The 26831-nt window shown below is 40.4% G+C and overlaps 1 protein-coding gene across 3 annotated transcripts in view; it reads left to right on the top strand.

Annotated features, from left to right (window-relative positions):
* Positions 1-1697: 1697 nt before the first annotated feature.
* LOC144515728 (unconventional myosin-Ic-like) overlaps positions 1698-26831 on the top strand; it is a 62225-nt gene continuing 37091 nt past the window's right edge. Inside the window, exon 1 of one of the 3 annotated variants that reach the window (XM_078246802.1) lies at positions 1698-1935. In XM_078246802.1, the coding sequence (XP_078102928.1) occupies positions 1846-1935 (90 nt within the window). In that variant the 5' untranslated portion in view covers positions 1698-1845. Of the gene's footprint in view, positions 1936-6686; positions 7176-21435; positions 21501-26831 lie in introns of those variants that run through there. The other 2 variants (XM_078246804.1, XM_078246805.1) reach the window with 2 other exon arrangements.

Genomic DNA, 26831 nt, shown 5'->3' with positions numbered 1-26831 from the left:
CCTGGTTGGTATAGTCCTTGGGGACAGGAAATGCACTGCTACGAGAGCACAAGTCCCTTATTTGTTTTTGTGTGTGCATACACGTGCCTGTTGCTTGTGTATCCTAAGGGAAGCACAAGTGGGTTCCGTCATGCGCACACACTAACACACACACACACGTCACACACACACTCAATCTACTGGGCGGGTACTGGGAACGTCTGAGACAGGATGCTAGGTCTAGGAGGAAACCCTGTGCAGACCAGCCCTGTTTGTGTGTGTGTGTGTGTGTGTGTGTGTGTGTGTGTGTGTGTGTGTGTTTGTTTGTGCCATGATAAAAATTTGAACACATTGCCATCAATTCTCATATAGGAGCTAAGGGGAAACAACAAGATAAAATAGAACAGTGATTTCACAACCAGGGTTAGGCCTACTTGTACAGGATGTACTTTTGCAGTTGCCGGGTAGTACCTGATTACGGGCGAATAGCTCAAATAATATAAAAATATACAATATATATACAATTTGATTTACAACTAGATATCCACATACTGAGTCAGTTGTAAGACCTGAGTAGTACATGTTACAACTGAGATGACACAGAGAGATCTAATGGATAAACATCTCAAATAGCTATAGGTAAAAGTAATGGATACATGGTTGAAATATAACATTAAATAGTTGAAAAAGTAATTAAACAAACAGCTGAAATAGATAGCCGGATTATAGGGAATAGATAAATGGTGAAAAACCTAAAAGTAGTCTAATGATTAAATGATGGGAAAGCTTAGCTAAAATGAATGGATACTGTAAATAGTTGAAATAGCTAAAAGTAAAGAATAAATAGTTGAACAAGTTAGCTAAAGGCAATTCATCAATCAATCAATCAATTAAAAGGTTAGCCAAAAGTAATGCCACTCCAAGTAGTGCAAATGTAAACTTGAACCAACCTAAACATTGACAGTTTAATTGATTGTAAAACATATTGTAGCAATATCCACTTTTATTGAATGAATAGTGTAAAATAAATTTGGACATAACACATAACACATTTGGAACATGATGGGTGGTGTCGATGAAAGAGTTTGAGTTCATCTGACAAAGCTGTAGAAGTAAATCAGAGCTACATCAGACTTCTGTTAGTGTTTTGGGATAACAATTCACCAGCTAAGACTTTACACTCAGCAAGATATAAAAATTGCATACAAGACACAAATGTCTTTACAACTCCCTATGAGGGCACACTTTTGTCTTCCCATGCACACACACACACACACACACACACACACACACACACACACACACACACACACCAGTGAGACAAAAGACACATATCCTCTGCATGTGACATCCATCTCAGGCCAGGCTGAGCTCCATATCCTCCCCATGATCCCTCAACTAGAGGCAACATCCTCTGGCTACAGCGAGGGGAAGCTGGCCTCACTGGACTCTTCGCTCTGCAACAGGTAACACCCTAACTCCAAACTGTGAGCCAGAGCTCGAAATCTGCAATCACTGCCATCCGCTTTTTCATCTGCGTATCAGGAAGTACAATTTATCAGTCAGGTAAGATCTCCAACCTGAACGGTTAGGTATTTCTCTTAATTTGCATGTCGGAGAGAGATATGATTTACTTTGCATATATTTCTGGTGAGGGTAAAGTTACTATAAAAGTTACGTTTTTGCTTTTCAGGCATCTCTTGGGATTGTCTTTTAGGCACATTCTCTTTCGGTCTGACCTAAGGATTTGCCAAAGGACCTGAGGGGAGAGGTGTGATATTTTTTCCTGTGAGAGGAACAGACAGCACCAAACAAGTCAGAATCACTTTAAGAAAAGGGACGAGGGGAAAAGGAAAAACGGGAACGATGATGGAATTGAGGATCCAGCTGATCCCTACAGGGGAAATCATCCTTCCTCCAGGGAAGAACGGAGAAAACTACTGCCACTGCTGCAAGGTCAGTTCACACACTGTAGCCAGGTCAGAGACCAGATCTGGAGTCAGATCTTTTTCCACTCATCCTTTCATTCAGATGGGTTTTATGCAGCTCAGTGGGTAGCAATTATATTTAATATATTATATATATATATTATAATATTACATTTAAAAACTGTAAATTGCTTCAGAGTATACTGTATGTCATGTAAACTGCATTGATAAATCAGAACAGCTGTGTTTAGTAAATACATTTAAATCCCCTTTGGCTCCAAGCAGCGCACTTAGGATTATAATAAGCATCACCCATAGTTGGTTATACATGTAAAAATGGGCTGTCTCTGTGTACACCTACTAAAACAGAATGTGATATAAATATGTTTTTATTTACATGAATAGGATGGAATTTACCCCATCCATGCAACATAACTAGATTGGTTACAGATATTAGTACATACTAAGAATCCTGCATGTTAAATACAGCAAATAAGAATCCTTTTTTAACGAGTTTAAAGTGCACAGTACATAAAATACCAATGCCACATTAAATCTATCCTCATGGTGATGCACGATGCATTTCAGGGTCTGGTTTACATGGATAAATGGTGAAAAAGGCTAAAAGTAGCCTAATGGTTAAATGGTAGGAAAGCTTAGATAAAAGGAATGGAAAAATTGTTGGAACATTTAGCCAAAAAGTAATGGAAAAACTTTAGCTAAAAGTAATGAATAGGTTAAATGATTGATGGTAGCTAAAAAGTAGTGGATAAATAGTTGATAAAAAAAAGTAAAGGATAAATGGTTGAACAAGTTAGCTAAAGGAAATACAATGCATTTCAAGGTTTAAATAGATTTTCCTCAGTATCACTGATAACTGAACAAACAGACAACTTCATGTCACAGCAAGACAATTTCAAATGCAAAGTTCAGGTTTAGTGTCAGTCCCACATGATTAATTATAGAGATTACATTTTGGGTCAATATTTGTGTTTGAGAAATCCATTATGAAAAAGCACTGATTTCTGAACCAATTGTAGCCTCAACAGTCCAGAATCTAATGGAAATGTAGGAAATCACTAACATAAGAAAACAAAACATGCTAAGAGAATGTTAGTGCACCAAAACAGGAAATTAGTAAATCTTGTTAAATATAATTTCTACTCCACCAATTTTACATGATGGTCAGTTTACTCAGCAGGAGTTTTACTGTGAACACGGTTGTATAATGTCTTCTGTGGCTCTGGAATCTGAGAAATAACCCTGACTGTGTCATCGTTATCTGGGCTTGGGCATGGAGACAACAAATTATATATAACATAATAATATACAGTATGCATATTATATTTATTTTGTCTGTATTTTCTTGTTGAGTTCTGTGATTTAATGTATCTATTGTTGAGTTTGAGTTTTATCTTTTATGTATTTGTTGTTGAGTTTTACATATTTTAAAGGCCCATCTAGGGACAGGCATTGCAAATTAGCTTAGGCTATAAATGCTGTGGTGTGTGCCATAGGTTTACATACCTGTCCCTATACAAATAAACATTAAATAACAGAAAGCCTGTGTTACATACTGGGGGCATTGGGTTTGAAAGATGTGCACTGACTTATCCTGTAGCTTCTGCAGTTTTGCCTTAGTGATGTTTCCATGCAGGAATGAGACATGGAAGAGACATCCATTGCTCTTAAACATTTTGGCATATGTTACATACCTCATACTTCTTGTCTTATGTAGGAGGGTATAATAAAGACAGCTGGTGTCTGATATCTATATATACTGTATCTAAGGAATGAAGGGAGTAGGCTTTTTAAAATCAGTCCTGACACAGGATTAGAATGTATAGTAAGAGGAATGTGCTGTATGCTGGTCAGTGATGATTGGGGAGGTGTGGAATGTACTGTAGCCTGGACGGGAGGAAACAACAAAGACATTCCAGTACACAGATTCATTTTTTCCCCTTCCCACATTCCTCCAAGGTCAAATCACCCTGCATGTGTGTGTGTGTGTGTGTGTGTGTGTGTGTGTGTGTGTGTGTGTGTGTGTGTGTGTGTGTGTGTGTGTGTGTGAGAGATGAAGGTCATCAATTGTTTATTAAGCTATGAGCATGACCCTGTAACCTTTGGTACGTTTTGCCGTTTGGCATCAGTCACTCGTAACCTTCTTTATTTGATTAGATTCCTCCAACGAGGTGGAGTGGGGGGAGGGTGACAGGGCTGGTGTGGAGGTGGAGGGGTCAGTGTGACGACTGGCCTTTCCATCCAGTACAGTCTGTCTGTCTAAAATTGCCTTATCAGCAGAATACAACCTGTGTGTGTGTGTGTGTGTGTGTGTGTGTGTGTGTGTGTGTGTGTGTGTGTGTGTGTTTGAGTTTTAGTGGTGAAAGAAGTATTCAGATCCTTTACTTAAGTAAAAGTAATAATACCACACTGTAAAAAATTACAAGTAAAAGTCATGCACTGAAATTGTTACTTGAGTAAAAGTATTTAAGTATCATCAGGAAAATGTACTTAAAGTATTAAAAGTAGAAGTACTCAATGCCGAAAAATCCTCACATTTTAGAAACTGGAAACAACAAAGCAGTTCTGTCAATCAACTATGCGTTTAATCGGCTAATCATTTCAGCTGGACTTGTAGGCCGATATATTGTTGGGTTGGGTTTCATTCAAAACATCACATTTTATAAACTACATGTGTTTTGTGTGCAAAAATCTTAATGTGTAAAGTAACTAGTAACTAAAGCTGTCAGATAAATGTAGTGTAGTAAAAAGGACGATATTTCTATCTGAAATGTAGTGGAGTAGAAGTGGCATGAAAAGAAAAGACTCAAGTAACGTACAAGTACCTCACATTTGTACTTAAATAAATGTAAATGTACTTAGTTACATTCCACCACTGGTGTGTGTGTGTGTGTGTGTGTGTGTGTGTGTGTGTGTGTGTGTGTGTGTGTGTGTGTGTGTGTGTGTGTGTGTGTGTGTTTTTATGGGTTGTTTGAGGCTGAAGGGATCACTCCCCCCTCTGGCAGTGCAGCCATATTGCAGTCCAGCTCTGGCCTGACAGCCAGCTGACCAGCTGGTGGAGGTCACCTTCTCATGGCGCAGCAGGTGTTGCATAACTCTGCAGTGATATCTGAAATGATAGAGAGGCTGTTGTAGATCATTTTCTTTTTTTCGTGGCATGCCATATACAGTACATTGATTTCCCAAAACTTTGTTATGTGGCGGACCCCCAAACAGATACACACTACCAGAAATTGTAAATAATGCTGGACACTAAGGCCATGAACTCAGTATTTTTAGTTTCAGGTGTAAAAAAAAAAACCTGTTTGCAATAAAAGACTAACTCATGGTGGGTATTTTATAGGCTAATATTGGTATTTTCAGACTCATTTTAAAATGTGACTTTTTTTAGCCCAACAAAACTAAAATAATAATAATAAAAAAATCAATAGACATTCATGTTGTGAAATAAAACTGTACAGAAAACTTGACTGAACTGTTAACTGAATGAACAAACTAGGAATAACCCCAACAACAAAACATAGAAATCAGCAGGTAGAGTTACATTTTTTACCTCACTATTTACAAAATTGTAGCTATGGCCCTATATACTGCAGCTGGGGGTTGAGCAATTGCTATACAAACATTTTTATCACATATAGCCTCTCTCAAGTTCTGTCATTGGGAATTCTAGGGAGTGAAATAAAAAAAAAACTGTTTGGTTGGGACTGACTTTACATATCATTCAAGGATCACCTGGAGGTGATATTACTGCTGTAGAGATTTTATTTATTTTTTAAAATGAAATAGAAAGGTTATGTGTGTAATGATAAACGCCTTTCAGCTCAAAAATGAAATCTAAAGCCTCAGCCTCTTATTACTGGCTTTGTCCTGAAGGAGGTATGAACGAGGAGACTGGACTCTGCTGCTGTAGGGAGGAGCCTCGCTCAGTCTGCAGTGTGAAGGTGCAGTGACGCCCTTGGTATCGGTAGAGGGTACAAGAACTCTTTGAAACCAATATAACTAGTTTGAGGGTTGTTGAGAATTGTTGAAAAGTTTGACGCAACCCTGGTCTTTTCTATTGTCACTGTGGTGTAATCAGATAAATTGACACTGAGTAGGCCTAACCTCCAATGAAGAGAAAGATGAATTCCTAGCGGCAGCGTCAAACTCCGCTTAAATATCTGCTCATTTTAATGATTGTTTTACATCTGTGCAGAAGGAGCTAATTCGTCCAGTGGCAGCAGTTGTAAAAAGTTGAAAGTGTTTTTAAAAGTGCCGATGGATTTTTTTCGTCTGGAATGTTACGAATTTCGTTCAGGGCTTTAACGTGTGCTCAGTCAGGCGCGTGTCAGTTTGCAAATAATAAAAATGGGCTAGCCTATACATTTTTGAATGTAGCTTTGATGTATGGGACATGGTTATTATTTCCTTCCACTCATGAAAGCTGTCTGTATATTATTCTACATTAGCCCAGCACGAGGGGCTTTAGTCAAAGAACCTGGCACGCTTCGATTTATCTTAGCACGGGAAATTATTTTTACAGGGCTACTCAAAGTATGTGAAGGATGTGGAGATCTGAGCACTGCTGCGTTTTTGTTCATTGGACAAGAAGATTACAAGGCTGCCTGGTTATTTTCCTTGAAGTGTTTGTAGAGAAAACAATGACGACATGGTGCATGGCTTGACTAAAATACATCAGTCATGCACGCGCTGTGGGATGGGTTTTTGGTGAACTTCCTGGTACTACAGGGCTGTGCTGCCCTTCGGTGAAAGAAAAGGAAGGGGGACATTGCAAATTGCCACACCACTCCCATATGGGGTTTTAGGGAAACAGTCCAAAAAACCCGCATAGCCTATTTTTTTTTTTATTTTTTTTTTTATACATTATCTGCTACTAATAACATTACTGTGTCTGTTAATTTACTACTATACCACTAAAGATGAGGTGAAGTCCTCTGCTGAGGCTGCAGTCTGGGGGAAACCACAATTGAAACTGAGCCCACAGTGGGAGCGCTGGTCTGGACTGGGAGTGGTGGGAGATTTCAGGAGAAACCAGGCAGGGCTCGCACGCAGTAGCCTACTGCAAATTAGCCAACCTACTGGCAGACACCAGTCACTGACTGACTGCATGACTGGGCTGACACATTCACAGCGGAGGGACTGAACCAAATACCCACACTAACGTAGTCTGTCTGGACGTGGACGATAAGAACTCAGTCAAAGAAGAGAGACTACCACACTCTTTTTGACCTCGTCTGTTTTAAGGTAGGCTATGTTTTATGTTAATTTAGTTCAAACACCTCACTGCCTGCTTACCGCGTAAACAGGGTTACGTTTTAGTTTCGCTTACTGTTACTTGTAACGACAAGGTTGTTGTATTAGTTACAGTTGTGACATTTGGAAAGTTTCCGCAGAGTAATTTGTGACATGCTTGAGTGAGTGGGCTGATAGCCTTGATGCGTAACGTTACCGTATGGAGAAAACGCTATTCCAAATGACATTCAAAAATGTGTCAATTTAACGCTGTAGGCTACAGCATGTTGGCAACTTTACTCCGTAAAACCTACGTTTAGACATGTGCATCAGTGAGAGCCACTGTTCAGCATATGTTTAACTTCTCGATTTTGCATAACTTTGACAAAATGTTGCGTTTAGCCTACACTCGACCTGTCTACCGCTATCCATATTCCCCATTAACGCTACCAAAATGTGGTGCGATAGAGGTTATTGTGATCTAGTTGAAAACTTTATTTAACTACGGTGTTAATGTAGCCTATTGTGTGTATGCCGGTGTTGAAACCGGTTTTAAATAAGTATTGCTATCTGTGCTTTCTGAATGTGTGTTCCGTTTGGGCTGTCGTTGGAAAAAGAAACCAAATGTTCGCTATATGTTTGAATGAAGCTTGGTTTAACGTTCTCTTCTTTACGTGACCGTTATCAGCACTTGTAATCACTGAGGCAGTGTTGTGAACTTTAAGCCACGTACTGAGTTGGCGTGTTGCCTACAACTTCAAATCCTTCAGGTTGTCTTTTTATAGACGCCAGACAGACACCTAGATTAAGATAGTTAGCTATAGCCTATAACTAACATCAAAGCCTGTCACCTGTTAAGGGCTGCTGTAAAGTTACTAGATGTATCCCTCCCTGTCAAGAGGGAGTGGACCATGTTTTTTTTTTTTTTTTTGCAACATAAGCCATAATCCATGTTGTTGTGGTAAATGAATGGTTGGTAACCATCTCCATTTTTAAGGATATCAACCACCAACAAACATGTCGGCTGTTTTCCCTAAATAGTATACCAAATTACCACTCAACATTGGTCAGTTTGATAAAACTTTCTATGTCATGTATTTTGTTCCTAAATATTTTTTTAGCTGTCTTGGCTCTGCGTGAGAAAGTATCTCTGCAAGGAAGGCTTTGTCAACATGCCTGCCCACCTGTTAATGTGTGTGTGGTTTGATACAAACACAAGGGAAGCACCTGGCATACAGTGCAACCTGTTCATGCCCAGACATAATATAGACAAGAAATCCTATCTAATGATTGAAAAACGTGTGTGATGCTGTAACTGAAAAAAAATGATCTGCAAATATAATATGAATATATGCAGATGTGGGATTGGTAATTGAAATGATTCTCTCACTGCTGTTTACATTGCTTTTCAGCTGTTCTCTTTGGAGAAACACTTTCTTTCTCTTTGCCTTTTATAATCTGCTGATCTCCACCTTGTTAATGATTGAGGGTGATTAACCGCCCAGCAGGGAAGAAAAGACCAAATAGCCTAGTACTGCACTGGACATTAGGAGAGAGAGATTGAAACCAGAAGTGTTAAAGAATGAGCCAGATTGGACGACATAGGCCTATTCCTCAGGGGTCAAACTGCTCAGAGCAGCTGACCTGTTGCTTCACGGTCACCTGGAGGGCAGGGCCTCCACTCACTCTGCTGTAACTTTGATGTAAGCTCCTTTGAAATGACAGCTTATTATTAGAGATGATTGGCTTTGTAGCCAGAGTACTAACAAAGACAGCATTGTCCTACACAGGGTGTTCATTTCTACCTGTAATGTAAAGGTCTGATTTAAGAACGGTGGCTATTCGAGGACATTGCACAGTGCAGAATATTCAGCATGCATAATCTGCACCATTATCTGACTTGGAACAAAACACACATCAATGTGCTGTTGTCAATGCATTTTTCCAAAGCAGTTCCCCCTGTCCCTGGTGAGATACATTTAGGTGTAGTTTCTATTGGACTGATGTGGCATAGATGCTTTAAAGTTGATTTTTCCCTTTTTGTTCTTTGCTTCAAGCTTTTTATTTTTTATTTTGCTGGGCTGGGCTTTTGGTAGTATTTCTGTTTTGTGGCTGGGACAGAGTTGTGGTCAGAGTGGTGTTGGGTTGTTTGGAGTTAGAAAGAGCTTCTGCCCCAAATGTCAACCCGCTTCTGCATGGTTAGGCATTTTCCCCTTTGGACCTGTATACTTATGTAAGCAAAGACACATGTCTTGTCAAATGGGTTCATATGAATGTAAGAAGGACCAAGCACAAAATCTAATGGGCATATTTTCCCCCCACTTTCATTTTATTCAAGGTGCTCCTCCTAACTTAAGGTGTCAAAGATTGAGGAGACAGTTTTCATTGGCCCTGGCTTGCAGTCTAACTTTGCCCCCATTGTTATGGCACTTAGTACATTCCTTCATAGCAGATTCCTTATCTTACCAATTCCTTGTTTCAAGGAGTATGCATCCGTTGGAAGTAGCAAACTAGTAAAATATATTATTGTGAAAAACTTCGAGAACCACTGCTTTCTGTTCTGGCGGATACAGCAACGGCTGTTGACAGGGTGAAGGTTTTCCACGTCATGTAGTCTCTCAGCTACATGTGGGGTGGATCCTGGGAGGAACCCATAGGATACACCTGACAGGCTGTTAGCCAGACCTTCACCATCGCCTATACAACAGGAAAGACTCTCACGCATGCATATGCACTCGCACAGACTCATGTACTTGAACTGTGTTATAGGATATGCTCAGCGAGGGGTTTATTTCCATTTTTATGACCTTTTTAATCTTGTCGTATCAAACTTGTCAACATGAATAGCTGCTAAAGATAAAGCTGTCATGCTGAAGGATTTTCACACTGGACACAAATGAAAGAAATGGGCAAAACACTCATGCCATCACAGCAGAGGCCGGGATTCAGTTCCAAGAAGCGAACCGGCTGGCTTTGAGACCAGAACTGTTGGCAGGGTTGGGAAGCCGGTGAGGGATCATGACGTTGTAACTACACAAGTTTAGTCCTGGTTGATTGGGCCGCCTGCACTAAGGGTTTGGATTTCGGCATGTAGCTTTTTCAAATATCAGGAATTTTACCATCTTTTCGTCATCCACCATTGCAAGCTTTAGTTTAGCTTTAGCTTTTAATTTGCACTGGAAAAACAACACCCTCTACCTTTTAGTGCCGGGCAAAAGTTTTTCCACCAATCCCACCTGGCAACACAGAATGATTTGCCAGTAGAAGATGCCGGTCCTCTTGGTTGTTTACAGTCTTGTTTTTAGTTATGTTGCAAACATAATTTGGAAATAGATGTTAATGAAATAGTTCAACATGTTAGTAAATGCGCATATTATCTTAGCGTGGCTTTTGAACAACTGCGGTTAAGGTGCGGGTAGGCTGATTTAGTTATCGTCAGTCGGAGCCAGTCTAGCTGTTTCCCCCTGATGGCAATCTTTATGCTAAGCAAAGCTAAACTTACCAGCTGCTGGCTGTAGCTTCATTTTTAGCATTCAGACACAAAAGTGTTTTCAATCCTTTCTTCTTATTCTTAGCTAGAAATCAGTCAGGAAATTCTAAATTGAATAGAGAGGCTTGAAGGGTAATTTAAAATGATGTATTTGACATAGTGCACAATAGGAACGTCAAGGAAACATAAAAAGAATCTTTGGCGATTAGCCCCCACTGTGGAGTCATTATTAAATGTGAATATTGAACTATTCCTTTTAAGGTGCTATGTATATTACCTTTTAATGAAAGATGTGAGAGAGCAGGCGGGAACAAGAGAAACGACTGAAGTGATATAGGTCAGCTAACTTGTCATGGGTTATACATCTGTTCCTTGTCATACATTAGGTGAGACATGCCTAGTTTAAAACCTGGCATCTGTGACTACTGTATGAACCCAACCATGAAGAGACGGTCAGAGCTTTGGACATGTTGCTCTGATAACGTTAAGCACAGATATCGCACTAGACTGAGCCTGGAATAGAAATGATAAGGTTCTAGTGCAACAGCAGTTTCCAGTTCAAAGTTGATTCATCGCTTTTTTTACCCATTTCTTAAGACATGAAGAGGTGGGTTAACATGGACTTATTGGACGAAATCTGATTTTATTATTTATACTATATATAAATATTCAAATTTGACAGTTGTCATTAACTAGATTGTTTTACAGGGCTGTACAGGTACTGATAAAATGACAAATCAAATGTTGAAGAAAGCTTACATGAGGTTCAAATAATGATCATGAACAAGAGTGACTTAATTTGCGTTTCCCCTCCAACTTTTTCGAGACCATGCCCTCGGTTGTAAGACAGTACAGCTGCAGTTCCACGTTTCTGAGCCTTTTGAAAAAGGACATTTATATTTGGCACAATAACAGTTTCTCAGCCATTTGTTGTATGTATTACATCTTTCCCTGTGGTCATGGCAAATCACCGTCGGAACATTTAAATTATTTAAATGATGTGACTTTTAAAATATTTACTGCCGAATAAATAACAATTGTATTTGGGTTAATCAGGATTAATGTATGGCATCTTGGGTAGTTCCATTCTCTCTTTTCTGTTGCATCACCACTTTGCAATTCAGGTGTGGTTTTTACATGGATCTTGCCTGTCTGCCTTTTGTAATTGTCTCAGATGGCAGAGAAATTCAGAATGTGTTGGAAATTAAGAAGAGGGTCTAGTGGAATGAAAGTAATGAGTGTATGTGTCTGGCAGTGATTCGGACTGTTACCTGTATGTTGACGACTCACAGTCTTAGAAGGTGTGTGTACAGTGTGTGTGTGTGTACAGTGTGTGTGTGTGTGTGTGTGTGTCTGGTTAGTTTTAGCCCACTGCTGTGCTGTGGCAGCTTTTTTTCCCCCACATCCCAAAGCTAGCCCAGCGGTAGAGCGAGCCCCGCCCTGCTGGGAATAAACGTTATGAGTGACTGAGTCCTGCTTCTCCTCAGTATTACAGACTTGACGGCTGTGGGACTGGAAACCACCCTGGAAATGACTCAAAATCTAGCTTCACTTCCATTTTTGTATATGCATCTGCAGGAGCTGGGAAGTCCTAAAATGACTTGAAAATGAATGTGTATGACAAAGGCTACGAAAACGGTTAACACAGTACTGCATTTCTTTCCTTCATTTTATTATCATTGTTTTAGATAGCTTTCTTTCAAGTATCTTTGACTTGATGAAACTTTTTAGAATGTAGGCATTGATCTGTTTCTCTAATAATCCAGAGTCTTTAAAATCAGTGGAATACAAACATAAAACATGTCGTGCAAGGGATTTAACCACCAAGAGAATATTATTCACAAATTCATTTATGTGTTTTTTTTTGTTTTTTTTTAGTGACAACTGCATGTATTTTTCGCAATGTATTAGAACACTTGGAAGGGCTGTTTTTTTTTTTTGTCCATTTCACTGTCCCTTCTACTGCCTCTTTTGCCTTTTTGGTGTCAACTGAGGACAGAACAGTTTACTTATCACAGTGCTGACTTGCTCACTTCATAATCCTGTTCAATTCTATACTCTCACACCCTTACCCTCACCTGCACACCTTCACTCACATTAACCAGATCATACAAGATAACTTGTAATCCAATTCCATCTGCTCTTGCACATCTTCAGGCCAGAAAGAAGAGTTTTGTGGGTGTTTGTGTGTGTGTGTTGGAAGGTTCATTTAAATCCTGTTGTAACATTCTGGATACCTTAACAGACTGATTTTCCACAGACCTGTTGGATGTTACTTAAGCCCTTGACCCCATGTTAGTTATAACAATAATCCATGTACAATAATAGACCATGGTGTTTATTTGAATACCTATTAATGTGAGTGATTTTATTCCAGCTCTGCCTCCCACACATGGAGAAGGTATGTGGTCTAAGGAATAAAAAAAACACTCCTTACCCCCACAGTGCGTAAGATAAACTGTGTGTATCATTCCAAAATAGACTTACGACACACGTAAATGTACCTGTGGTGGGCAACATATTAGGACCACCTTCAGTCATACATGTTTATGACTTGTCTGCATTCACCTGTATAGCATCTTGTGTGTTTTGTATACGCAGTGTGTGATCATCCATTCTCCCTCTCCATCCGTCCTTGTAATCATGACAAACTGACCTGAGCCCTCTGGATGCTGTACTACATCATGACTGTAATTACTATGTCAGCTCCTCTCCTGTGTACCTGCTTCCTAACTATATTGTCAGGGTTGAGTCACACCTACCCACTCTGTTTGCTGTGATATGACACCAAAGGCAAATCTCAGTGTTTGTTGAAACAAGTGTGCATGCTGTGTCCCTGTAATGGCGTTTTTCCATTACATGGTACCTGCTCGACTTGGCTCGAATTGGCTCGGCTCGACTCGGCCGCGGTGCCCTGTCCTCGTTTTTTCCATTGCAGATTTGTGGTCCGTTCATGCCACCTGGGAATATCAGGGACCGCCCCCGTGATTACATTCTTTTTCCGACTGCCAGCGTTCATGTGCTTCACTGTCTATGGTCGGGATGCGTGTTCTTCTGTTATATTGGCGTTTGGCATAACAACTTGTTGCATGACTGCCACCAACTGTTGGGCGTAGCCTAGAGCATCATGTGTGTGAAAACATGGAGGCCACAATAACAAAAGATTTGCTGCTGTTTTCTTATGCAAGCATACAAACAGCACGTCGACAGGTGTTTGTGTTGCGTGAATTTTCTATATTTAGGAATAGTTTCTCACCCTTCAACACATTTGAACGATCGTCGGCCATGTTTCTGTACGTCAGTTGTCAACAACGCGTCACCAACTGGGAAACTCTGTTAGCAAAATCTAGCCCCATTTTCCCACCTCTGATTCCCACATGAAGTGACATGAATGATGACGTTTTCACTGGGAAAAATGTTTTTCCGATGCCCATGAACACACGGTCAGTACCGCCCCATGCGTGAGGCGAGCGCGGCTGGTCGTCATAGCCCCGCCCCAGGAAACTGCCGTGACCTAACGCTACACACACACAGAACGTTGAAGGTGTGTTGTTGTTGTTGCCACAGCCAGAAGACACATTTTGTTTCAAAAGAAGCTGGAGGCAGCAAAAAAAAAAAAAAAACACAGCTGGCTACACTATTTAAAAACGGCAGGTTTGTTCAGGACACCCCCGTCCGTCGCTAGCAATGATGACGCAGTGATTAGTGACGATTCTCTCTGACCAATCAGTAGTCTGCAGGTTTTCACGTCACCTTTTGGTATCGCCTCAGCTCGCTTGGAACCTCGACGGAGGTCATACTAAAAAAAGTACCTGTTGGCAGGTACCAGGGACTTTTTTTCGTAATAGAAAACCAAAAATGGCGAGTAGAGTCGAGGCGAGTCGAGCAGGTACCATGAAATGGAAAAACGCCATTAGTGTTGGATTGACGTGAGACTCTGGAGCACATTGGAACATTTTAAGGCCACTCCTACTCAACAGACGGAAATAATCACCAAATAAAATTCCTCTCCTTAACCCCCCCTACCCAAGCCTTTTAAACTAAGATAAACTCTAGTTTTACTATTTTTAGCTAAGCCCATATCTCTCGTTCATGTGTTGAAATTGAAAAAGTAAGGCGGAGAGAATGAGGCATGTTTATATCAGGAGAAACATGAAACGACATGGGAAAAGAAAAGTTGGACGATAATCTGCATAAAATGAGCTTGATGTGACCATTCAAACACGAATAACTTTGCCCTGTGTGTGACTAATAGCTGCATTATCAGAAATGTTCTGCTGGAGCAGTTTTTAACTTAAACCTTTAGGATGTTTAATGAACCATTGTTACTGTGAACTTATCAGGCCAGTCTTTTTTTGATTGATAGTGTAGATTAGGAGTTTATAATTGCCTTTACTGTATGTCCATTTTCTGCATATTTAGATAAACATTCACACAAATTGGTATGAATGAATATGCACATCTTTGTGGACTAGCTAACTGCTAACATGCACACACAGCAAGTGGGCAACATGCTAGCACTCGTCCGTCACAGCAGCTTGTGCTAGCATGTTGCCAGCTGTTTAAAGCTTGTTAGCTCAGCTTGCTAATGATACATAGTTCACATAGTTTGTGTTTAAAAAACAGTCCTCTTTTGTGCAGCAGTTTTTATTCTGGAGGGTTATATGACATGATGATGCAACAGAGCTAATACGCTTCTGCCATTTTGGACACTCTAGCGCTCTTCCTTTTAAAGATCAGCAGTGTAAACATGGCTTACTTTTGGTCAACAGTGCAAATGTTTTATGTATTGAATTACCAGAAAATATGCTATATAGTGATTAGTGCTACAAATTGTTATCGAGATATGAAATATTGTGATGTCACAAAATTCAGACCTTTAAAATGCTGGTGTGACTGGGCCTTTACTCTATGAGCAACATGACACGCCAAAAGTTTAACAATACTATGTATTACCAAATCCTGCTGCAGGACAATAGGAGTTCTCTGAATGGGCAGTGTAACTTAGCGGAAAGAAACTGTGTGCGTACAGCGTGTTTTCCATAGCCTTGACTACGAAGACAATACAGCAAACGTCCTTGGTTGAGACTATGAAAGCTTCCTCTCTCACTCAGTACCTTTTGTTAACCTTTAACCAAATCTTTCCGTAGAGCTTTAATAATGTTAGTTTAGTACGAGCAGGTGTGTCCTTGGAAATAGAGAGAGAGAGAGAGATTGAGAAAAGGGAGGAGTGAAATGAAGGAAGAGCAAGAGGTGGCGGAGTAGGACGTAGAATGTGGAAAACGGCAGAAAAAGTGGTTTATAAATAGGTTGATCTGTTGTCGTGAGGTTGAAAGAAGAAAAAGTAAATGCGGCATGATAGCATAGCCACATTCCAGCAGAAAGAAAGGAGGGGAAAAAAAAAAGCAGCCTATACATGTAGAGCCTAAAGAAATGCGAAAACAGATGACGAATGAGATTAAGATAGCTGGTATAAGCTAGGCTTTGACCGACACGGACCTTTCTGATGGCTACAGATACCTGAGCAATATCGTATGGATTGAAAGTAAAGCAGGGTAACACCCTGGACTGGGAGCAATCCAAAGTTGACACAGATATTGAAGAGTGTAAAGGACAGACAGTGCTTGCTGCCATGTGAAATCCTTATCAGACCACACTCCCTGTCACTTGCAGTCCACTTTCTATGCTGCATTAGAGTTCATTCACACTAGATCAGTCGGTACGGCGATCAGTCGGTACGGGCGGTGTGGGAGTGTCACCCATTGACATATGGTGTCACCAAGTGGTGTGTGATGTCCTGTTGTGTTCTTTAACCCCCCAATGTACAACAAGTAGACTTTACAATTATTGTTTTCCGTCAGATTGTTTATAGAGCTTGACATTTCCGACCGCACTTGATGGCAGCTTCATTTCACAGAGAAAGAAAAGAGAAGGAGGGACTGTGCCTTGTGCTGGAGCTTGTTGCATGGAAACAGTCAGAAACTCCTGGGCAGTTAAGTGCTTGTGTTTTGCCTTTTACCCTCATAGCTGCAGCCTAAAAATGCACTAACCCTATTTTAAATGAATGGAAAGACTTGAGTGGGAGCAGCCTCATCCTCCTGTAAAAACCTGGTTGCTGTACTCTCCTAAGGAGGTACATGTTCACCAGTTTTGCAATCTTTTTCATTGTTGCAGTATCTCAGAAACTATTGGAGGGATTCCCACAAAATTGGGTACACAGATTCATGGTGCATAGAGGGTGAATCCTAATGACGATGGTTGGTGATCACCTGACTTTACCACACATGCCACCTGGAGGTTCACATTTTTGGTTTTAAATGAAATGTCTCAACTATTGTATGGACTGCCATTACATTTGTTGAACACATTCATGTTTCCCTCAGGATGAATTGCGATCACTTTGATGATCCCCTGAGCTTTCTGACTTTGTCCAAATCCTTTGGTTTATTTTTGGCAGTAGCTCAGTCTGTAGGGCGTTGGGTTGGAAACTGGAGGGTCGCTGGTTCAAGTCCCCGTACGGACCCAAGTACAGAGAGTGGACTGGTAGCTGGACAGGTGCCAGTTCACCTCCTGGGCACTGCCAAGGTGCTCTAGAGCAAGGCACCCCCCCCCAAACGCTCGTGGCGCTTGTCCAGCAGTTGCAGCCCCCTCACTCTGACATCTCTCCATTTGTGCATGTATAGGATCTGAGCATTTCAGGCCTGTGTGAAGTGTGTTCTAACAACAGAGTGAAAACATTTTAATTTCCCCACTGGGGATCAATAAAAAGTACAAAATGAAATACCTGCAAAACTAATAATATTTCCATCAGCCTTAGCAGTACTTTGTGTTAATTGCTAATTAGCAAATGTTAGTATGCTAATAATACGCTCAACTGTTATTGTGAATGTGGTAAACATTACCATAGCATGTTAGCATAATCATTGTGCGCGTGATAGCATGCTGATGTTAGCATTTAGCTTAAAGCACAACTGTGCCTAAGTGAAGAATTGCTTTCTTAGAGAAGCTGCGTTTGCTGGTGGAGCTCAAACTGGGATCGTTGGGATTATGTGGTCAACATGTTAAACCTCTAGGCCACCAGGATTACACAGTTGTTTCTTAATTAATGTATTTTTATCCTCAACACAGCTGTGAACCGCATACTTCCTTAACAAACTCAAATAATCTAAACACACTATCTAACATGCCACAGCCGCCCTTCCCACTCTAACTATGACAAGTGGTTAGAGTGATTGTGGGTGGGTGTTTGTGTGGGGGTTGGTGGGTGTGTTTCTGTGTGGGTGTATATTCTGCAGTTTTAAAAAGAGTTGGAACAACTGTTCCTTTAGATCTGTTCCCAGTGGGGTGAAATATTTGTGAGTGTGGCACTGAACTTTACAGAGGACTTTCTTTAAGTCCACCTGAATTCAAAAAGCAATTTTTTTGCCTCCTACAACACACACATCTGCCCTGTAAATAACTTGTCCTGTGTTCTCCTTTAAGAAATGTAAATTTGATATTCCTTGGTTTCTTGATGAAGCGTCCCTAGTTGTGTCATTGTTAATCAGATTTGTGCGTGTTGTCATATTGTCACTGCTTTTTGCCTTCAAGTTCACAAGTGAATATCAGTGTTGGGTATGAGTGGCAACAATCCAAGGTGCTGTGTTAAGCATTTTAACAACAAACATTAACGTTATAACTATTCAGTATTAGTATAATTACTGTAAACACTCAAAACAAAACATAATTGAGAAGGGCGGCAACCTCTACTGGCCTCTACACTACATTTCCCATAAATCTATGTTCTACTGAATACATGGCAAATGTAGTCTTTAATTGATAGATAACCTAACACTAACAATGCTACTGTGTGTTCGGCTGCTATAATCTCAAGCATACTTATTGTTGACATTTAGTGGCATCCACACATGGTCCCCCCCACACACTGCATCTCTGTCTCTATGCTTGTCTCTCAGTCCCAGGGGACACTAGTCATGCCTGGCAGTGTGTAACATTTAGTCATTTTCATGGGGATGGCTGGAAGGGTGGTGTGTCTCTGTGTTGTAAGTGTTGCGTAGCTGTCTGGTCACTGCTGGCTGACTGTAACCAAATGACCTGCGACATCCTGAATAAGTGTGTGTACGTGCTGCATTGTCGACTAGAAGTGTGTGTGTGTGTGTGTGTTTAGATATAAATGAGAAGTAACGTGAGTTAAAGTAGAGCATGGATTATGATTATGGTTGCAAATGAGTGTAGTGAATGGAAGAGCATTAGCATTGTGCGTGTGTGCGTGTGTGTGCGTGTGTGCGTGTGCGTGCCCTCGGAGCAGTTGCGTGTATATTTTTCTGTATGTCTCAGCAGCCCAACCCTTGGTAATAAATCTCTAAGGAGATTCCAGAGATGTTGCAATGACCTGGGTGACCAAATTGCTGAGCTATTCTCTAGTATTGGGAGAGGGTCTGTGTTAAGTTACTTTATCCAGAGATTCCTCTCCGAGTTCAAGCAGTTCACACATAAATTCCCATCTATTTCTCAGGGTTTTAGGTGGATACTGACATGTCAACCTACTTTAATGAGAAACTGAGTTCCTCTGAGGAGCTATTTTCCAAACTGTCATACTTACTTTCAAATCTTGTCTTTCTCACTTTTTTATCTTTCCAAATAGTCTTCCCGCCTCTCCAGCTAGGCACTTAAATGATTTGCGTGTGCGTGTGTGTGTAGCTGTAGGTGCCAGCTGAGGGGATTGATGTAAGAAGATGATGGCTGCTGAATGTGAACTATTTGAGAAAAAAAAAAAGCGAGGGGAAGCTGGGCATGAGGGAGGGGAGAGAAACATACTATGGGTGGGCCATATAGCAAAAAGATCATACCGCAATCTTTTTTTTTTTTCAGGCAGGATTATGATCTACAATCTTATCACAATTCTTTTTCTTCAGGTTTTAAGACTATTTAGCAAGTTACTGAATATAACAATCAAACAAATTTCCCTGTTAAAAAAATGTATTGCTACAAGGTAACAGAACACCACACCAGATTCCATTCTCAAATGTAAAATGTAAATGTTTTATAAAGTTTCTTTAAATACTTATCAGTTACATTTCCAAAAATGTATCATTACTTTTCGAAGTCCACATGATTAGATCCACTGTACAGCATCATTTACTAGGGGTGGGGAAAAAATCAATACAGCATAGTGTCGCAATATTTTCCGTGGCAATACTGTATTGATACACAGACGCCAAGTATCGATCTATTATTATATATGTGTTGGTCAGTTTGTCTACTTGACAATCCCATTTTGCAGCAATAAAATTGAAGTGAGATGAACAAAGAGAGAAAAGTATCTTTTTAGATGAAACAGATGTTGACAAAGTCTTCCAAACCAGTGGTGAGCAAATCCCAGAAGTTGAGTTCTCATTAAAACAAAATCAAGGCTGGTGTGTGAACTGCATGCCAAATTAATCCGAGCACACCAGGCCACCAGACCCTGCACTCGGTAAAATGCAAGCTTTCAAACGCACGTCGGAGGGGGTTTTCGATCTATAACCCTCGCTCGTCCCCGACTCTCGCTGCATAAAGTAGAGATGGTGATTATTGTGTTGGGGGAGATTTGTATAGCAGCGGCGCTAATCATTTAGCAGCAGCGCTGCGTTGTATGCAGGGGAAACACTGCTATAAGAGAATGTGCCCTGTAGCACGACATAGCAATATCTCTGTAATGTATAGTATTTATTAGAGTGTCTGTTGGTTCTAAATGTCGGGTTTGGTTTTGTCCCGCAGCTCATCTGTTATTAATGTCCCATCAGCAAAGAGGAAATACTTGGAGTAAACAGGAAATTCACTGTTTGGACATTTCATCAACTTTGTTGAGGCTGTTATAATGCCATACAATAACTAAGGACTGACTACATGTTGATACTAGGCCCACATTTCTTACAGACAGTAAAATATGATGAAATACTTCCTTATTTACGTTGTGGAATCCAAACATTATTAGCTGCAACTTTGTTTGGTGGTTTAGCTATCTGGCGTACGAGGTAATGACAAAAGGGACGGAAGAGAGGAGGAACAGGAAAAGGTGGGGGGAGGAGGGAAATGCTAAATTGCTTTCTTTTAGGGTAGTATCCCAAATTTTAGTTTGAAGTTGCAGCAGCAGTTGCATGTGTTTGTCAGTATTACACACCTTATATACCAATAATATATATATATATATCGATAACAATATATACCAATAGCCTTTAGGCCCTCATGAGACAATAAGATTGCATTAAGAGCCATTATTTAAGCCATTTTTGGGTCTCGGCAGTTTCATATGTCAGGATGAAGACAGGACAATATCCAGTTTTTATTTTTTTGGGCGTTAAAACAAGTATAATTTAAAGGCACATTATTAGCCCAAATATTGGCCGTTAAAAGTTCAGGGTAGAAATCAGCATTATTATAACAAGTCCAGAGCCTATTGTGCTTGTCTGTATAATGGGGTTGGGCCACAGAGTGCAGGCAGGCTAGCATTGTTTTAACCTACAGCTAAAGCTCTTCTCCATATAAGGCCTGCTGGGTATAAATAAGACCAAGAGGCCCTCTATCCATAGGGGCGAAGAAGACAGAGGAGAGATGCGGTAGAAAGAGAATACGAGGCGAAAGAATAAGATATATAAAGAGAGGAGAAGGGATTATAGAAAGGGATAGAGACAGAGAGAGAGGGTTGGAGAGGTAGAATGTTCCCAATGTTTTGAGTTCCTTCTCAGCAAGTCACCACCTGCCCTGTCGACTGTGGGAGAGTGGAGTATGTGTCTTTGTTTTTCTTTTACCTTGATATCAGTCATGAACATTAAGAAATAAAGACTTCCTGGCAGTCCCCGCTGTTGGTAAGTGGTTAGTTTATGGTTTAGACTTTGGTTTAAAGTTGAGATTACAAAACGGATAAGTTAGTCAATGGATGTCAGTTCAAGTAATAGGAAGCTATAATGAGTAAAAGAACTACATTGTAAAAGCACACATGCTATGCAGCGTGAGTGTGTGGTAGTCGTTCTATTCAGTAAGCCATGACGGCGAGTCAGGATGCACAATACCAGGAGAAACAACTGATGCAGCCAAATGGAATTCAGCCGTCATTTATTTGATTAGTTACGCTCCTGCTTATCCTACTGTGGGATGTCAAAATGTCTTCTGTGAAAAAGGTCCATTAGACAGTGTAGATGACTATATAGAACTGCTTCTGTACTTCTGTATATGTAGGCAACCTCACCGTGAAGTAGGGCTGAAACGATTCCTCGTGTAACTCGAATAATTCGATTATTAAAAATCCTCAATGCAAAATGATTTGCCTCGAAGCTTCGTTTAATCAATGTTACCACGTTGTATCGCTCACGGTGTTTCCGCGCGGATGGTTATTACCGCCGCCCTACCGTGAAGTGTCAAACTTGTTGACCTCGTACAGTGCCTGTGTCACGTTGACAACACCAGCTGTGAAAACCCCAAGTTTAAAACAGGGTGTTAATTTAAAAGCTGTGTTTTGTGTTTGGAGCCTCGTATCCGAGGTTATAATCAGTCTGAAGATTCTGTAGAAGAGCTGGTACCAGCTTCCTCACAGAAAGATTCAACCGCTTCCTCAACTCAGCCTAGGATTATGCCTTTATAGAAGACGCTAGACACTTAAGGAAATGCCTGCATGACCAAAGTGCTGCCCCGGTGGAAAAGTGGGTGTGTGTGAAGGACAGGGAGTGACTCCATACTTGGTGTGTATGTGTGTGAATTTAAAAAAACTATAGCCCAGTTTCCCATAATAACTTAATTTCTCACATCTGTTCACAGTGGAAACATCTCACTCTGCTATGGTCACACACACACACACACACACACACACACACACACACACACACACTGGTGATTCAGTTAACCCAGAAGAAAGAGAGAGAGGCCCCTGGGAACCCCCTTGTGTCAATATTTAGTGCTGGGCCACCATAAGTTGACAGGCCGCAGGTTACGTCAAAAAACCCACACACACATGCACACACTCCCATTCATGCACCGTCATTTAATATCTTAATTTGTTGTTACTGTGACACTTCACCATCTGTCATCAACTTCCTGCCTCTCATCCTCTTTTTCTGATACTTCTCTTTCAGCGTATTTCACACTCTCTCTTCTGCCCTCTCGTCTCTGTTCCCTGACTCTTGTTTGCCGCCCACACGGCTTGCATTCTTTTGCTCTGACATCACAGCCGCCCTGCTCTGCCATTTGTTTTTTCTCTTTATTTTTTTTGGTCTAATTCTCTTTGGTCCCTCGCCCCTTTTGTCAGTCCTGGATCCCTCCCTCCCTCCCCCTACCCTCTTGACATTTAAATAGTTTAAATATTGGAAATGAACCATCATGGTTGGGTGATAAGAAGACAGGACCTAAAGCAAGAGATTGTTGATATCTTGTACCATTGTGTGAGTGTGAAACAGTGAAAAATGGGAAAGGAGAAGGCAGGAGATGATGGTGGAATGGTCAGGATCTTGTTTGCATGAGTGTGTTTAGGTTGGTGGGGGTTATGTGCAGATTTACAGTGACTTTGAGCAGGCTTTTAACGGTTCAAAGGGGCACTTTAAGACACTTTATATTTTCTTTATTCTTTGATTTGTAGCCAGGGGTTAAGGTTTAATCCATCTCTGGCTTTTCTCTCACAGCTCACATTGACAGTTTTATTCCACGGCAAAGACAGGCCAAAGGTTCATGCAATAGTGCTGTTAAAGCTATTGTAAAGACTTGTATTACTAATGATTACAAGGCTGGCTTTGTTAGGCTAATGTAAAGTGTCAATATACAAAAACAGCCAGAGAAAGACATTTATGAAGGAGATGACTGTGTGTAACCTGTGACCTGATGCTTTGTAATGCTTAGGTGGATGCACAAAACTGACAAACCTGATTACAAATCATTCCACTTTCTGTTTTAATGATCCTTTCATTGAGTATTGCATATGGTTAAGTTTGATCTACCAGGGACAGGCATGCTTGGTAGATTATTGGACAATATTTCAACACATTACAGCTAAGTTGCCAAAAGAAGCCAACATACACCTTTTAACATAGCTTATAACTGAGCTTAGAGGAGTAGACATATTGCTTTTGGTTGAAAGCCAGCTATAGTGTAATTCTGCCCACTGGGACTGAGGTTTTAGATGACATGTAAAATGATTGTTGATCATGTTGTAATAGAGATGGGTGGAGTCATCATATGGACTGTACTTTACTGTCAGTATCTTTATAGAGGACATCAGTGTTTTCCCTTGCTTTGCGGAAGACTAAAGTGCACGTATTTGGCTGGAGGTTTAGGCATCCATTCTCAAGAAAGTGTTACGTTTTCACTATAAAAAATGCAATTGCCTTAGCATTTTGTGTCTCTCCATGGGATTTTGTCTCTTTGTAGTCATTTGGCGTCCCTTTGTAGTCGTTTTTTTGTCCCTTTGTGTTAGTTTTGCGTCTCTTTTATACATCGTTTTGGACTGTTATTAGTCCTATATGTGTGTCTAAAATGTTGGAAAAGCTAGAGCAGATAATAAATAACACTCAAAAAACTTAAAGACAAAACTTGCTAAAGAAGACCAACTACAATCATTAGATCTTTTAGTTGCATTCATTTGGCTTAGGTGCTGCCCAAAATGGCTCGGGTGCTGCAACCTAACCTCATAATGGCAGGGAAAACCCTGGACATCACTGTAGAGGGGAGTTTTGTTTGATATATTTCAACCACCCTTCTACATATTTTAGCATTCAGTATATGCTACTTATTGTTCTGTCCCAGGTAGGGCTGGGCGATATGGAGAAAATCAAATATCACGATATTTTTGACCAAATACCTCGATATCGATACCGCAACGATATTGTAGTGTTGACTATTGGTGCTTTTACAAAAAATTTACACAATGACATTTTTGATAAATAATCATCAGTAATGTGGATATAATGACTAAGTGGGTAAAGGCAAATAATAGAACAGCTACAGTCTGGTAAGTTCAGAAAATGACATCACTTTACTGTAATGCAGCCTTTAAAACCAGGAAAAGACAACACTTATGCCATATAACGATATCCAAAATCTAAGACAATATCTAGTCTCATATCATGATATCGATATAATATCGATATATTGCCCAGCTCTAATCCCAGGCTAATCCTCCTGGCACCATTGATGATTTTGGTTTATAGTGTTAAATAGCAACAAGTACTGGTCCCATGTTGCATTAGCAATGTCATAGCCTAGTATATATTAGCATCCCAGTTTACACCTAGGATTGTAGGATTTAGGTCTTATGAAACCTTTACAGGCTGAAAATGAACCCGTGCAACCTTGTGATGAAGGGTGTGCTCAACATGATGAAACAGCACAGCACTGATAGAGATCTCAATAGCTTATAAGTCATGTTAGTGCTTTGGCTAACTCTAGGCTTTCACTGATATAGGATTTTGAAGGTTGCTTTTATACAAATTCCCACTACCCATACAAATACAATTTTATTAGTATAACAAGTATACAGAGTATAACAAGGCACTAGTGCTTTTCGCTGAAACCCAGTTATTTCTAAAAGTGGTTGTTACTTAGTAGTAGTTTTTTTTTGTATTTTAAATTGTGCATTGCTTTCATCCATGTGTACTTGCTTGCAGTCTTTTTACTGCCTTTCTTGGCACATTACTGCTACCAACTGTAGATCAGTGAAATAGCATGAAACTGATGGCAGGAAGTCCGTCACATCTCTAGCGCAGCATGTGTGTCCTTATACAAACAAAACACGGACACATTCTGCTAAATAAGGTCAGTATCTGTGCCACTAACGATCAGGCTTATTGGGTCAGTGCATCCCTAATGTCTACTGAAAGACCAATATCTGCCTGGTGTAAGAGCAAACAATACCATGGCCTAATACTAGTATAAGTGAAAGGTCATGCCTCTGTAGTATTTAAAGATGTTGTTCCTCCTGGCTCTTGGTTTGTTAAATGGAGAAAGAACATACTTAGTATACAACATATCTACACACATATTGCACATATTAAAATGGGGAAATCTTCTGTATTCAGTCTGTGAGCAATGTGTTCTCATAGCACAACTTTATTAAGCAATATTTTGTGCACATGAGTCATTAGTATGGGCTCAGAGTTTGACGTCATTGAATTGAACGAATGATCCAAAGACAACATGGCATGGAGTTAGAGAGAGGAAATATCACACATTCTTTAGCTGTACTAAAGCTGCAAGCAAGAGAAGACAATATTGCAGATGATCCTTCTACAGGCCAAGTCACACCAATGCAGTACAGCAGTATTAGCTTCTTATAAATATGGCAGATTAGTGTGGCATGATGTTACATGATGACACATTCCCAAGCCTTATTTCTGGACTGTATGGGCAATGGAGGGAAAGTGGAAAATTGCTATATATATATCCAAGATAACTCAGAGAGAGAGAGAGAGAGAGAGAGAGAGAGAGAGAGAGAGAGATCCCATTTCTGATTTCCCACGGAGTCAAGGTCACATGCATTTCCCTGAAAGTGGTCAGTGGGATTCAAGCCTTTTTTCTCTTCCCTCAATCTAAACATGATGTTTAATTTGGTGTTACCAAAGGGGGGTGGGGGTGTGTGGTTATGAACATCAACATAGTCTGTGCACACACATAGGCCCAGTATTTGGGAAACCCTGCAAACAATGACCCTGACAGTCCTATGTAAATAAAATAACACATTTTGTTGCACCTGCTTTGGCACTTCTTGCCAAAAGGTTGCATATGGCATCAGAGCCTGTAGTTGTAAAACTCTTCTGCTGGCCAAACGGCAGATATAAAACAATGTTTGTATTGTTTCCATGGCTTTATGCCCCTGTTAGTGCTTTTATGTCATATGACTTATAGCTTCAGAGCTGTAAAAGACAGATTGAATACGCTGTATTGTAGCTTTAGCTAGCGTGTGTAGGCAGGAGGGGCTGTCAGGCAGTATGTGGGAGGAGAGGACCAGTGTTCAAATCTGATACCAGTGGATCATTAGGCTGATAAGAATTTATTTTTGTGCCTCATACTTTTGGTGTTTATAAATTCTGTTCCAATCTATGTAATGCCCACTTACCCCTAAAGGGTTAACTTTGGATGTAAGTGATACAGAAGTGGGATAAGAAAAGTGGGTAAGAAAGGGTTAAAGTCTGACAGCTGAGCGAGATCCTGGTGGTCAG

The sequence above is a fragment of the Sander vitreus genome, chromosome 3 (assembly GCF_031162955.1).
Source record: "Sander vitreus isolate 19-12246 chromosome 3, sanVit1, whole genome shotgun sequence".
Classification (NCBI taxonomy): domain Eukaryota; kingdom Metazoa; phylum Chordata; class Actinopteri; order Perciformes; family Percidae; genus Sander; species Sander vitreus.
Note: the sequence above shows the minus strand (reverse complement) of the source record. Positions and strands in the feature narration are given on the sequence as shown.